Raw genomic sequence first — 15,096 nt, forward strand, 5'->3', positions numbered from 1 at the left:
AACTTCGAGGAAAACAATTTACAAAATCCTGTTATTACAGTTTACCTGTTCGTAAAAGTTACTTATGAATATGGTTTTAAGTTTTTGTATCTTACAAAATACTCTTTTCACGTATATTCATGTATATTATCTGTTTTGTCACGTACTCGTATGTATTGTTTTATATTTTGGAATATTAGAAAAGTATTACAGTTGTATTAAAAGATGTGGATGGATGGGGAGATGAAAGACCTTCAAAAGTACTTCGGATTTGAAGTTTGTGTTTCTCCTAGTGATTGCCATGTATCTTCAGCAATAGTTACACCTGTTGCATCTTCAAGACCCGATGACAGAACTTTCTTTGTCTTTCTGTGACGAGCTTTAGTACATCAAAAATTTTCTGCACGAATTCTTCAAAAATTTTCTGCAAGAATTCTTCAAAAATTTTCTGCAGAAGAAACACTTGTAATTGTTAAAAATACGCTTTACGCGACGTAAAAAACACAATTCAGAGAGTCCTGCATAATCCGAAACAAATGATAATGTGACAATGCCAGGTCCGGCGTATAAGTGGATGCATTAATACTTTAAAGACAAGTTCTCCCAATTTTATACTGATCGTTAAAATTTATGCGGTCAGCGTAGTATACGGCACTCTTTCTATTGGCAAGTTTCGGCCGTTTCTTTTGACTAAGTGCACTCGCGTTAATTGTCGACAGTGAAGTCCAAGTTTATCGTTCTGCCTGGCGGCAGCAGCTGTGATGCACGATATCTTTCCAGTCTCACCAAACGCACAGTATATCCTCCCTGGACGTCTATGTGGACTTACCACAGACTGGAGTTTCTTATCGCTTCAACCACGATCTTTTTTTGAGATCATAATCGTAAGTTATACACTTTTCATCACTCATGAACAATTGCTTCAGAAACGGCTTGAGTTCCTAGCGTTTTAGTAGAGATTCGTAGAGAGAAATTCTATCGATTAAATATTTTTTTAGTCAGATCATGTGGCTCTCAAACGCGCTTCTTTTTGTAGGCAGTTTTCTGTGTATGGTTTAACACTACTTGCTTATGGATGTTTAGGTCATTGGCGATGTTATGATTGCTCACTGCTTTTGCCAGATTATCATCCACTTTTTTCTGTGAGTGGTCGCCCACTGGATATTAAAGCATCTTGGATATCAAAATTTCTAGAGTGAAAGCGACTGAATCTTTTTTTTTTAATTTTATTTTTAAATAACGTATCCTGCCCTTAAATGACAATTTTCTTCACGGGTCTACGTAAGATTTGCGTCTTTCTCGAAATAAAATTATAAAATGTAGCGCAGTTTTGCAGAAGGTTCGCTGGGACGCAATACTTTACATCTTATTACAAGAATTCTATTGCACATCTATTATTCAACTGTCAGTTGTCGAGTTGACGTTAGGCTTGACCGATTGCGAATAATATACCCTGATATTTAGAAAACTAACGTCATCTCGTGCACAAAAGACTCACCACTTTTTAGACTACCTGCTGTTTGGATCCCGATCTATATTCTGTTCCCTCCTTTTTTTTTTTTTTTTTTTTAACAATTACCATTCAGTCTCTGTTCCCTACAGAAACTAACGAATCTTTCCATAATCACCACGTCACATGAAACCTTACATATAGACGTTCCTGATCCAGCCTAAAATATCTACCGAATATCCCCCAAACTCCACCCCACCACCGAAGAGGTACCAGAAATCAAGATGTGAAATCTTGTTTTATATTCAACAGCAGTTTGACCCTCCAACACTCCATCACAAAGATAACCTATACTACTTACCATTCTAGTAGAAATCTTTCCAACCTAATTTATACGGAATACCCTTAAATGCGATTACTATCCATTCTTGTCCATTAGCAAACTTGTCTTGATTCTCATTTCGTTGACCAAGACTTCTGTAGCTGTTAGATTCCTAATCTACCTGCCCTAGAACAGACCTTATTATAATGGTGGATTTAACTACGCCTTCCGCGTAAGTAGCTTCGAAATGTTACCATACTATCAGGAAACTGTTTCCCTGGTATTAACCGTCTGTGATATTCCACCTAAATACCTCATCACACTTTGCTCCCCAAACTTCTTATTTATATTATTATTATTATTATTATTATTATTTACACCTCCCATGTGTTTTCTACTTTATCTTTTTATTTATTTTTAACGATTAATTTTTAAATATTTAATTGATTATTTTTGTTCAGTAATTTTAATTTTTAAGTCCTTTCCCCTATCTTGTACGTTATGTTTTCTTAGTTATTGATCACCTGTACTTCTTACAACCCACTATTCCCATTACTTGTCTTCCTCCACTTAACTCCGTATATCTATACAACGTGGCAGCACTGACTTGTGATTACATTACCCTGTATTATTGCGCCCCATTTGGATGCTTCTCAATTTTTTTTCAAACATCTTCCTCTTCTTATCTGATGAAGCTTCATATCGAAAATACTTATATTGTATATTTGGTTGTGGTATTAGATTTTTACTATTTCTTAGTGGTGGTATGTTTTTACTGTTTCGTGCCTCATTCTTGGTGAGGTGCATGAAATATAGTTGAAATTTCAGACATAATAGTAATGAACAAAATACTAACATTTGCGAGTGTTCTGATCACTTTGACCCGATCTAGGGATTCTGAGGATTAATTCTGCTCACTTTATGAAACACTTGGAATTCTGCTCTGATATGTGGAGTAATTGAGCCCAGTAATATTAAGCAAATAGACGTTATATACACATCATGCACATCGGATGCGTTGGGCCCCAGATTCAATCCCAGCTCGCGCCAAGTGAGCTTTGAGATGAACAGTCGGGGTTCTGTTTCCTCCCACTTTTTTCATTCTACCATTTCAGCATCATCGTTATTTCTGTCAGCCTCGGAGCATAACCGTAAAATAAATACATAAATAAAAATAAAAAAGTAGCCCCTGTCGGTGGTAATTCTCATATTAAGTGCTCAGTCTCGTATTCCTTCCTCAACATGTGAATCTTGTACTTTTCGTTCACTTGCACTGACTGTGTTTATCATAATTTCCATTATCCCATAGGCATCTGCATGAGATGTTACTCTGTAAGATTTAATTGCATTTTTATTTTATCTGTACCTTGTATTATGCGAACAGTAAAATTAATACTCAATATAAACATAATATCGCTTTTATATTGAATTTCACTCACATGAAGAATCAAATTCAAATCAATGAAATCGAGTGAAATCATATAATCCTAGTGTTCTTTTTACTCGTAAATTTTTCGTGGTTGCCATTTTGTAAATTGTGTACGTAGTTGAGATGTGTTTTAAGTTACGTTTGTATTGCTTTCATATAGATAGTTCTGAAGAGTTTGCTTTCTGTAGGTTCGAAGAAGCGCGTCGAACTGTAAAACGACCAGCGGAGGAGAGGAGAGATCCTTATTTTGATGACAGAAAGAGACCTGCTACAGAACGCCACTTCGAAGGGCCCCCACCGCCACCTCCACGGTATGGTTTTGTTCCTAGATATAAATAGTAGTCAAAGCATTTATCATAGTGGAAGAAATAAGAAGAAGAAAGGAACTTTTAATATTTATTCGCGTCAGTTCTGTTTTGTGTGTTTGAAGTTCTATTTTATGCTGCAAGTCTGGCACAATATTTTTGTGTTTACGTGTCGTTTTGTTGTCATCTGACTTTAATGCGGTAAAGAATGCATGGCATTACGAACGAATTAGTTAGTGCATCATTCCATTTCTTGTAGCACTTGTATTCTTTTGTAAATAATAAGCTTTGTTTGTGAAGAAGACATGTGCCTTGCAAATAAAAGAAAAAAATGTAAACAAATTTAAATTTTTAAATGGTTATTTTTATTACTATAATATACTTGAAAGTTGAGTAATTTCTATTGAATTAGAGATAAAGGATTTCAAGAAGCTTATGAAGAAATGAAGAGGCGAAAATACTGAAATGAAGTAGGATAATCAATCATTCCAGCATTTATCAGGTTAAACTGGAGGTTCAGCTGGTAACTGATAATAACTACCCAGAATTAGGAATGAAGTAATATCAGTATGCCAAACTGTAATTAACATGTAACACCAGAATGAAAATTTCTGATCTGATTTGGTTTCCTTCATCTGAGAGAATAATGAAAATGATCTTGCATCCCACTGCAAGTCGATGTGCGACAAATAGTTCAGCTGAAGACTAATAATAGAAAGAACAGACATTTTCTGTTTTATATATGAAAGTGCTTTACAGAAGTTGTGTCCAAAACATATTGAAAATATAAGAATGATAATATATGAAGTGAGAACTCATACTTACTTCCAGTAATATGACCAACTCTGTTGTGCTGGAGACATCAAATAAATGTAGAGCGGAAAATAAAACGTTTTTAAGAATATACTTTCTATATCGTGAATTGAGACGGTGTGATTGTTTTGAACCATGAAGTTTCAAGTTAGTATCTTGTAGTTCTTTCTTTGCAATGCTCGCCTTGTGAAAATCTTTCAAGTAAAGATGACATTACTAGTAAACCATAAATTCGTTTACATGCATAATGGCCTTTAGAAACTATACTGGTATTCCGACAGTAGTCGAAAGTAAGACAGAAAACATTGAAATAATCTTTGAATTTTGTCATCGGAGAAGAACAGGCACATAAAAGCTGCTGCAAATTGTACTTTAAACCAAAATAGTTATTTATTGAATGTATTAACATGCTCTGTATGATTCTGCGTGTCAAACGTGGTAAAGAGTCGAAAATAATAATGATCAATTTCTATTGTATGCCTAAACAGCATATTATTTTTTAACTTAACAGGAGGCCCACATGAATTCGCTTATGCTCAAAGTATAATTACTTCAAATAATTGAGTGAGAATAAACGAAAGAGCGTGGATCCCGAAACGGGCATGGAAAAGAAATTGCTTACCAGAAAACAGTGGAAACAAGAAGAAAGGCAATTCTTCTAAATACTTCATCTGATTGGGTGAGAAGAAGTAGAAAGAGAAAAGGAAATACAGAAGTTGCTGTAAAGTTTCCAGTTGGGCGATATGTCGAATTTATTTCATGTTCATTCGTTAAAGATCTAATTATAATAATTTATGCCAGACTGTCAGCAAAAAAAAAAAGTGAGTCATTAAAATTTTGAACTCAAATCTGGGAAGAATATCGTTAATTTGTAAGTAAATTTTCGTTGAGTCTTTTAATATCAACAAAAATGTGAGACTATGTATACATGACAAAAACGCTTAGTACCGACTGTTTAAATAGCTATTACTGGAACCACGCATTTCTTACAATGCGCATCATATTTTAATCAAGGTGCTGATAGTACAAGCAAGCAAGGTTTTTAATATGCTGATAGTACAAATCTCAAAACTTTTGTATTGAATTTTCCATGTGTTACCGTATACCGTTAAATATCGTGAAGAAATCTTGTAATAATTGAGAGGTTTTTGGAAGACCTAAGCAAATTCATTTAGACAGAAAATTTTAGACTGTTAGGAGAAAAAAAGTTCGAATTCGTGATCTTTAAATAAAAATTAACATTTATAATAGAAAACATAATAATTTTTGTTGATTATTTTATACAGGATATTAATAAATCAGACCGACAAACTATAAGAGGTAATTCCAAATATCAAAATAAGAAGTTTATATGAACATGTGGGGAAAAACGTGTAGTTTCAAAGATAACTCCTTCCAAAGGGATGAAGAAACCTCGCTGCACGCGTTACTTCAAACTTGAGGACCTCTGGAGTTGGTAGTCGATAATAGTTCCGACTAGCTGCCGACACGTTCCATGTTTACTGCCATCAAGGCTTAATTTTTTCCTGCTTTCCACCTTTAAGTTTGAGCATGTCGGGGTATTCCTTATTCCATGTGAGGAATCCCTTGCTCACCGATTGCATATTGCTGAAATTGTACGGATCTGAACTGTCACTGTACGGTTCCTTGTGTTTGAAACAGCCGTTTTGCGATGTATTTTTCTATACTTTTGGACGACGCTAAGTTCTGAAGCTATGCTTATTTTCTTACAGGTCCATATTAACTTCTTTGTTCTTATTTTGATGTGAGTTATCATCTTTTACAGATGTCGGCCTAATTCATTAACACTATGCATGTATGATAAATTTTGCGTTGTGTCTTCTAACAAATAATTAAAGTTTGTGTTCTAACAAATACTTAAAGGAAAAAAGCAGTCCCATCTTTTTTTTATTTATTTTTTAATGCAATAACCAGACAATAGTACCAAACTTTTCTGTACAATCTCCTAGAAAGTACAAAATACTACTGATTAAATTAGTCAACGCTATTGAGATAATGTTCATTCTCGGCCAGTTCGTCGTTCAAACTTATTTGGTTAACTATATTTTCTATATACTAGAGATGCAAAAAAGCCGGCTTTTTTGAATCGATGTTTTTTTTCACATAAAAAGCCGGCTTTTTTGGGAAAAAAACGAGAATTTTGGAAATTTTGGCTTTTTTCAACTTCATGATTTTTCTATCTAAATAGCTTTCTTATAGTATATTCTATAGTTAGATAAGAATTCCATGACCTGAATGTCATATTTCGCTCTGAAATTCACCATCAAGATGGATGGAGCACATGTTTTACGAATTAAAGCTAACATGAAAAATGTAGTATTTGAGGGTAATTTTAGAGGCTATTTAACTTTATTTTAACTTTTGAGTTATCGACATCTTTTTTCTTCTCTAGTTTGTCATCCGTGTTTCATTTCTAAGAGCTTTTAGTACTCCCGTTTTTCTATTTATCCGTCAAAGCGTACGTTTTTCAATATATCCGTCAAACCGTACTTCCACATTTCTGTTATACTGTAGCTGTGAAGTGATTTAGCATTAATTTTCCGGACACAACCTTGAATACCAATTTATACAAATAATCAGTAGCGGATTTAGAAAAGTACTTTAGGAGGGTTTTTTCTGATTGTTTCGTTTCCTAAAAAGTCCTAATTTTATTTGGGAAGTGCTTGAAGTTTATGAGTACAGGCATAACTAATATTTCGCTTCGTTTATATGTTTAGCATTAATCTTCCGGATACAACTTTAAAAATCATTTTATACTGAAAATCAGTGGCGGATTTAGAAAAGTATTTTGGGAAGGGTTTCTTACTAATGTTTAGTTTTTTTAAACATTCGTAATTTTTATTTGACGGCAGCTTAAAGTTTATGAGTAAGAAGAACGGGTTTCAGTCCGAAAGACCGCCCCCCTAACCTTCGCAAAACCGTCACTGCTGGTAATTAGTAATAATAACGATTTAAAAACAATAAAAAAGGAAGTCGCCCAACTCACAGTACACGCACTATTTCTACATTCACAGATGGAATGAAGAAAAGCTTTGTCAGAATGGTCGAATGCTGGTTGAATCCCGGACTTCCCGATAGAAGCTCAAAAGCTAATCACTCAGTCATGTTTGTTGTGCAGTTGTATTTAGCTTAACTTAAAATATATTCCGTAGTCTTTTTTTTTTCTGGGGGGGGGGGGAGTTCCGTAATGATATGTTGAATCCCTCTTGTTAAAAATTCAGAAAACTTGAGGATTGGGTAAACTGTGATGGTGGTTCTATAAAACTTAACTGTAGAATTTCAAGAATATACAGAACCAAAAGCTCTAGATGTTCAGCCTTTAAGTGTATCATATAAATCTAAGTATTTCTCTTATGTTTTATTTTAATTTTATTTTGTTTCAAAAAGAGGGTATGGAATATTTTGAAGTAAAAATACTACATACTATTTTGCTAGTTATTTGTGTATTCTTTAAAAAGAAGTGTTTACTTTTAGGGTTGGCTGGTTAACACCATTTTTTTTTTTTTTTTTTTTTTTTTTTTTTAAATAACTGGTTTAAACCACAAAAATAAAAAGAATGAAAAATGCGAATCGTGTGAACTTCATGGTGACGTTTCCAGATATCAAACCACCTGCAATAGTTTTATTTCCCTTTCACCTTTTAATCAAGGTGTCCTATGTTCAATTCTCGGCCGAACCACAACCCTTCTTTCATGCGTAACCCAAGTAGCGGTTCGGATGTCAGTTTAAGCGAAAGTCTTCTCCTTGATAACCTCGGTATTTCGTAAGGATGTTAAGCCTAAATATACAAAACAAACCAAATTGTATATTTCTGCATGCCTAAATGCGTGTTGTTTTATAAAGAAGCCAATATTGCTTAAGTATATTGATAGAAATTGGCAAAATTTATCGATTGCCTACGTAGCTTCCAACATTAGCTTGGATTGAACTTTCAATGATATCTACGTACCGGTACTAAATTTGTAATTTAATACCTCAGTTTTAGCGTACTGATTATGGTACGTTGACCTTTAAATTTTACATGCAAAGCAATAACAGGATTTTCCCGTTATTGTCTTACATTTCAAGTAATGACGGGATTTTCCCAATGGCTAGGGCGGGAGATTCTCAACTTAAGAAATTTACTGACCGCACTTCTTTAAGCTTATGGGAGTTCTTCCGGCATAACCCCGCTGTTGCATAATAACATCAAGGCGAAACAAACTTATTTCTGTGAATATGTAATATAAATACATAAAGCAAAAAATCTAAGTCAAAAAAGCCTGGTTTAAACCAAAAAAGCCTGGTTTAAAACATCCCCCAAAAAACGGGTTTTCGGCATTTTCAAAAACAACCACGGTTCTTGCCAACTCTGCTTACTTTTGTATATAGGAGGTTAAAAAATTCTTATTATATACATTGGTAAATCCTGTGGAATTCATAATGTAAATATGTTGAAGAAAAATTGTTTGAAATATTTTTTCGAAATTCATAGTTTATTTTCGATGTTTTATATTATTATCAGCATCAACCACTAATTAAATGATTTTTTGTGTTATAGAGAAGCGATACAAAGTCTGTTTTATCAATTTAAAGCAGTATTTTGAAAAAAGCCCAAAATTTCCCAATCAAAAAAGCAAAGCAGAAAAAACCGAGTTTTTTTTTCAAAAAAGCCGGGTTTTTTCCGAGCCCTTGCATCTCTACTATATACTAAATAATTACGCGAAAAAAATAATCATTATCGTTTTCCGCAATATTTTGAAAAGTGTGATAGTGGAAATGAAACGCATTATCAGTTTTTTTTAATATATATATTCACTTCGATGGCACACACTTATGACAAATCAGATAACTGATCTTATATAAAGGAATAGGTAAAGTAATATATCAGGGACGTAAATTGTGGGAATAACTTCTCTGGCCTTCCTAAATGCTTGATATTACAAAAGTAAGTATTACATAAATGGAGTAGGGATCTTATTTGTTTTTAAAATTTTATTTACTGTGTCTGCTATTTTTCATATTTGAACAATCATTACAAAATCATATTTAGAGAAATTCAATATTTCCTCGGCACGTAAGTTAAATGAAGATTAATTATACCAATGCTGATAACTATAGTGGTTTGTACAGATGTAAAAGATATTAGATAAGCGTCTCTATACTGACTGCTGTCGGAAAATGGAATTTAACGACCCGGGTAGGGTAGAGGACATGATAATCTGAAAAGGTACTTTCATTCATCTAACGTACTCCATTATTCTAGTAAGCGGATTTGCTACAGCCAGTAGATATTCTGATCATTTTCTTAGTAAAGAATTTATTGCGTCAGATAAGATAATCACTTAACATGTAGAAATATAAATTAACCTAGATCATCTCAAACGGGGTTTTGATGGGAAGTGTGTCATTTTTGTCTATTGATTTTTGTCCAGCTTTCGACATATAACTCAGTAGTGTGCGTGTCTTGTGCAGACACACAATTTTAAGTATTCACAACCCATCGAGAGGCATTTGGGGAACTACTTAGTAAAAAAAAAAAAAAAGTAAGAAATTTGGGTTTATAGAGTCAGAAATGATGGGAAAAGATTGATTCACTGCATCACAAAAGTGAAGACGTCTGGCTGGCCATTGTCTTTCTAGGCTAAACGCACGGGAGACAACTCATATTTACAATTAAGTTCAGCCTCACAGTATCACTATTCCGTAGAATGCAAGTACAGAAATATTTAAATCAATATATCACTTACTACTGATCATTATTTTATGTAGTTTGGTAAAACGTTGTTTCGTCAGTTTTCTAGAAGATATTGCCATAAATCATTGAACTGTTTTGTACGTTTATTAAAAATATGTATTCTGATATTAATACTATAGTCAGATTGTCTCTCGTATGGTCTGTATACTGCAAAGCAATAAGTCAATTTGACACAAGATAAATTATAAATAAATCCCAGCCTCATTAATTTTTTTTGCTGTTCATGTTTCGTAGTGACTAAGAAAGCATGTCTTCCAAGAAGCCTTTTAGCAGAATTTACAATTATTGGATGAAAACAGGCTTTCGTATGTATTATCGCAGCAGAAAATAGGTTTGTTTGGCGTCGAAGGGATTGTTTGTTCATACTGTTCATAAAGACATATCGCACCCCTTACTACAAAAGTGCCACAACTCAAAAATTGTCAATTTTAAGTTATGTATGTATTCGGATTAGTGAGCCTGCAATATAAGAATCATGGCCCTAGCTTTTCTAGAAGCTGCATGAGAGCGCTAGTTTTACTAGTGAATAACATTAAAGTGAGTGTATTACCAATACTTTCAAATGCGATTTACTCAAAACTAACTTTTTTGAGTTGTATCACTTTTGTAGTAAGGGTGCAATATATATAATCTGTAAAAAAAACTGAGTTGTCCGCTTCTCTTTTCTTCGAAAACTGTGCTAGGATTGACTATACACAATTTATGTTGATGAAAGCGTGAGCGTAGCAAAGCTTAGTTTATAACTGATCTTTGTTGATAACCTATGAATATAAAACAGGCGTTCTTAAGATTTTTCCTTCTTGAAACAAGAAAACAGTATTTGGTTTTCTTTTTTACTGTGATGAATAAATTGCACTCTTTCGCCATTATTGGTAAAAGGTTTTTTGGTGTTCGAGCTACGTGATTATTATGTTGTGGTGGTTGTTGCAAGAGCTTGTATGAGGAGAAAGCTAGTTCTCATGAAATTTTGAAGGAAATTCCCCCACAGCTTCTCTTTCCTTGTAAACGCCGGGTAGGTACTAACATTACACATAGGTACACTCATGTCCAAAATGATTGCTGCATATCTATAACTGTATTGTAAGAATATAATTTGATAATGATTTTGCAGGATACATTTAATACTGATACTATGTGTATAATCAGGAAATGTATATTTGTGGTAAATTTCATAGGAAAAGAAATATAAATACGAAAATTAGAATGAGTAAAATAAAATGTTGCTAAATGGACAAGAAAATTTTATTTTCGTTTTATTGTTCTTATTGACTGCTCTTTTGACATGAAATTTGCCACACACATGTCTTTGCCGATTATACACATACTAACAAAGTAAGAAAATACCGGCGAATTCTTTATCAAATTATATTCCTACAACAACATATTTATAGACATGCGAGAATAATTTTGGTCATGAGTGTACATTAAATTACAAAACGCGGTACGGCATAGTAACAACTTTTTGATCAATAAACCAATCTTTGGACAAAGAAAAGTTTCATTGGACGTATTTGGTTTGATAAATGGAGAACACTTAAAATTGATAAAAATATCTTAAGGCAACTTCAAAATTCTTTGCACAAATTGCCTCTATGAATCATTGATGTACTATATCAAATTCCTCAAGCACTCACATCTTGAAAGTACGTGAATGATGATCATAGAGTACCTGAGCAAGCCTGGTATTATTTTCATTTATTTATGCAGGGCTCTTTTAACTTTCCTGTCCAAGCACTTTTTCTTAACTCTTCCGTACTGCAGTTTCTCTTCGTTTGTGTTTAGGATTATCATACTTGAGTAACAGTAAAACTTGCCATTAACTACTTGCAGTACATTGATTTAAAGTCATAACTGCTGTATCTCAAGTGAAACATATCAAGTGAACCGGAAAAAAAATTACCAGCGATGTGTGCAAGAAAACATTTTAATCAGTTGTGGCTTAGTCCAGATCATTTACCAAAATTTTCCTCATGGATAGGAACTATACCGATTGGTAAAGTCTAAAAAAATGTACATTGAAGCAGTATAAGAAAGTAAGCTTTTCAGTCTCACGCCAAAGGAGCATCCCACTTGAAAAATATCAAGAGGGTGACTAGTCAGCACTCTGTCAACATTTTTTACAAACAAACCAAGTGTCTCCGTTTTTACAAGCTCATAATATAAAATAGGACCTGGGTCTCTAGAGTCGTCATCATCTAGTGCAGAGACATGTAAAGAAAATGGCGAGTGTGAAGAAAACTGATCCAGGAAACCTTAGTTTTTATAAAAGATGAAGTGTGCAAAGCCGAAATTATTTGGGCTTTTCGGCTTGTGTGCAAAAGAATGTCATTCAGTTCGTGCAAGAACTTAAATTCAGTGTTCTAGATTATGTTCCCCGATAGCCAGATTGCTAAAGCATTCACTGTTGGACCATATTTTCAAGAGCAGTTACTAGACCACTTTGTAGCTTGCAAGTTTGTCTGCTTCGATGAGACCTTTATAAAGTTGAGCACTGGCAAACGGATATACTTGCAAGGTTCTGGGACAATGATAATCAAAAAGTTCTTACATTACCTAACCAGTGAGTTCCTGACGGAAAGCTCTGCGGAAGAACTGTTAGACTAAAAATTTCTTTTTCTTTTTCAAAATTGAGAAATATAATATTTATTAGGATTTAGAGCACAACTTGATCAAACATGCAATGTAACATCTACTTTAAACTTCAGAAGAGAGTTTGCAGTAGTAACATTGAATACCTTCTCGATGGCCAATCCAATAGATTGATTATTTATGGCAATTACTTCGATGAAAACATTAACATAAAAAAAAAAAAAAAAAAAAAAGTCGCGTACCAAATACTAAAAATTCATTTATACAATTGCATATATAGGCCATATTGTAGAAAAATTATAATTTTTCGTCCTAATAGTTGTATATTTTACATTAAATAGTGTAATACCATAGCGTCTAATAAGGTTAATGTGTATGTTGTTTGCAGTTGCTGAATATGTCTTTCGTTTTACAGTAAAGCGTAGTGAGTCTTGAAAAAAAAAAAAAAAAAAAAATACAAGAAGAGTACAATCTGCTAAGTTTACAATACATTTTTTAATGAACTATACATGTCTTGTAACTGAGATTTTCTTCTTTCGGTGTCCGTGAGACTAATTTTGTTTCTTTCATAATCGGTTTGATTTCTGGGCTTGAATTAAAGTCTGTTATGTAGTAGATGTGGATGGAATTAGATAGATTCTGTGAATTATTTAAGTACATAATTTCTTATATTACGGTAAATTAGAGTTTGATGTCCCCATATATTCATTGTCTTACTAATAGCTGAATTGGAATTTTGAACTGTCGATAAATTTTGTTGAGATTTTTGTAATGTAATGTGAACTATATATTATTTGCAAGACATACAAATAGATCATCAAACATTTGAAAATTTCATTAATGTATACTTCAAATTTTTAATGACGTATGAAGGAACGTAGCACATCTGTCGTATTAATAGAGGCATCTATTTTAAAAGTACATTTAATTCAAACATAAAGTAACTAATAACAAAATTATTATTATTTTGATTGTTTGGTTGATTGATGTTGAGACCATATTAGGAAATTATTTGAATATCTTTTATATGAGTAGGATTTATTTGATACATAGTACTACATCATTGTAAGGAAGGAGGAATGTAATAATGATAATAATATGGCTTTATTGATGGCTCATCTATTTCTCTAAGCTTTCTTAACTAATTAAAAAACTCTTAGTTTTCTGGATCACTGTCACTCGGTCAGATACATAAAAAATCTAACTTGGTAAGTGATTCAAAAAGTTGTTGATGTAGCATTATCGTGTACGAACTTAAAAAAAAGAAGAAAAAAAAACTTATCGTTAATCTTTAGCTACACCTTGTCATTTACGTTAAAATTTTATTGTTAATCAGAAACCTTGAAGTTTCGATAAATCAGAATGTTAATGAAAATAGTTTTAAGCGCCAGTCGCGTAGATCTTCAGAGAAGATAGATAGATTCAAGGACCGTGTTCAGACTTGTATACGAATTGAATACCAGTAAGTTGATGCTTGTTCGATCATGTACGTGAGTGGCGGAAGAAGAGGTTGGAATCTCGATGTACTGCAGCAGATGAAACGGTGAGTAGTCACTACATTTATTTATGGAGTATATGTACCTTAGCACTGTAATCTTAAATCGGTAATTGTTAAAAATATTATATTCCGGTGGAGATACTTTTGAAACTTACAATTGGGCTTCGTAATTCGCACAAAATATTTTGTGTGTGTGGATTTCAAGCGTAGTTGTATGTATTCATATAATTAAGTTCGATACTTAACACCTGCTTGGACATGACGTTGAAACAGATTTATTTCCATTAGAGGCATTACGTGTGACAAGAATGCTTTACATGTGCTCGAAACTTTAAAAAAATTAGCCATTGAACTGTATCAGAGTATTGTTCTTTAAAATTCGTACTGTCTTATGACTTCATAGTACACAATTGTCTTTTTTCTAAATTATATCGTTCTTAATTTTGCGTGTCTAGCATATTGTTGTGCATACTGTATTTAAAGGAATTACTGTTTAAAATAAATTCTCTGCTGAGATTTAAATATTCGACAGTATAAATCATGTTCCATGTGGTGTAAGTAGGAGTATTAAGTATAGGTAGATTTATGTAACAGATAGGAGATATATAAAATTTTTCTTAGTAATGAAGGTAATTTTAGGACACGTCCAGTAGCTCACTGTCCATCTTTTAAGAAAGAAATTTATGGTTCATTAAAGATATTTTGTTTCAGTAAAGATAATGAAAGAAGAATTCAATAGGTAGTTGACTTTACAGAAGTTCCCCTAATTGTTAATTGATTGGTAAAAATAAGATTCGACATGTACATACCCACCTAGACACACCTAACATACAGATAATTCTCTTGCTATATAAATCTTTCGTATACTCCAAGGTTTGGATGTGGCATATGAGCTGGCAAATTGCATATATCTTTGTCTTGTACCTGTGGATATACTATTGTAAGTTCTAATG

At 33.1% G+C, this 15,096-nt stretch overlaps 1 protein-coding gene across 3 annotated transcripts in view; it reads left to right on the forward strand.

The window, feature by feature from the left end:
• The window catches only part of LOC145668323 (uncharacterized), a 152,983-nt gene that overhangs the window by 112,370 nt on the left and 25,517 nt on the right, over nucleotides 1–15,096 (forward strand). For all 3 annotated transcript variants that reach the window (XM_081736057.1, XM_081736059.1, XM_081736058.1), the window contains exon 14: nucleotides 3,369–3,491. In XM_081736057.1, the coding sequence (XP_081592183.1) occupies nucleotides 3,369–3,491 (123 nt within the window). The remainder of the gene's footprint in view (nucleotides 1–3,368; nucleotides 3,492–15,096) is intronic.

Source organism: Thermobia domestica, chromosome 13 (assembly GCF_964235325.1).
Source record: "Thermobia domestica chromosome 13, izTheDome1.hap1.1, whole genome shotgun sequence".
NCBI classification, from domain to species: Eukaryota; Metazoa; Arthropoda; class Insecta; order Zygentoma; family Lepismatidae; genus Thermobia; species Thermobia domestica.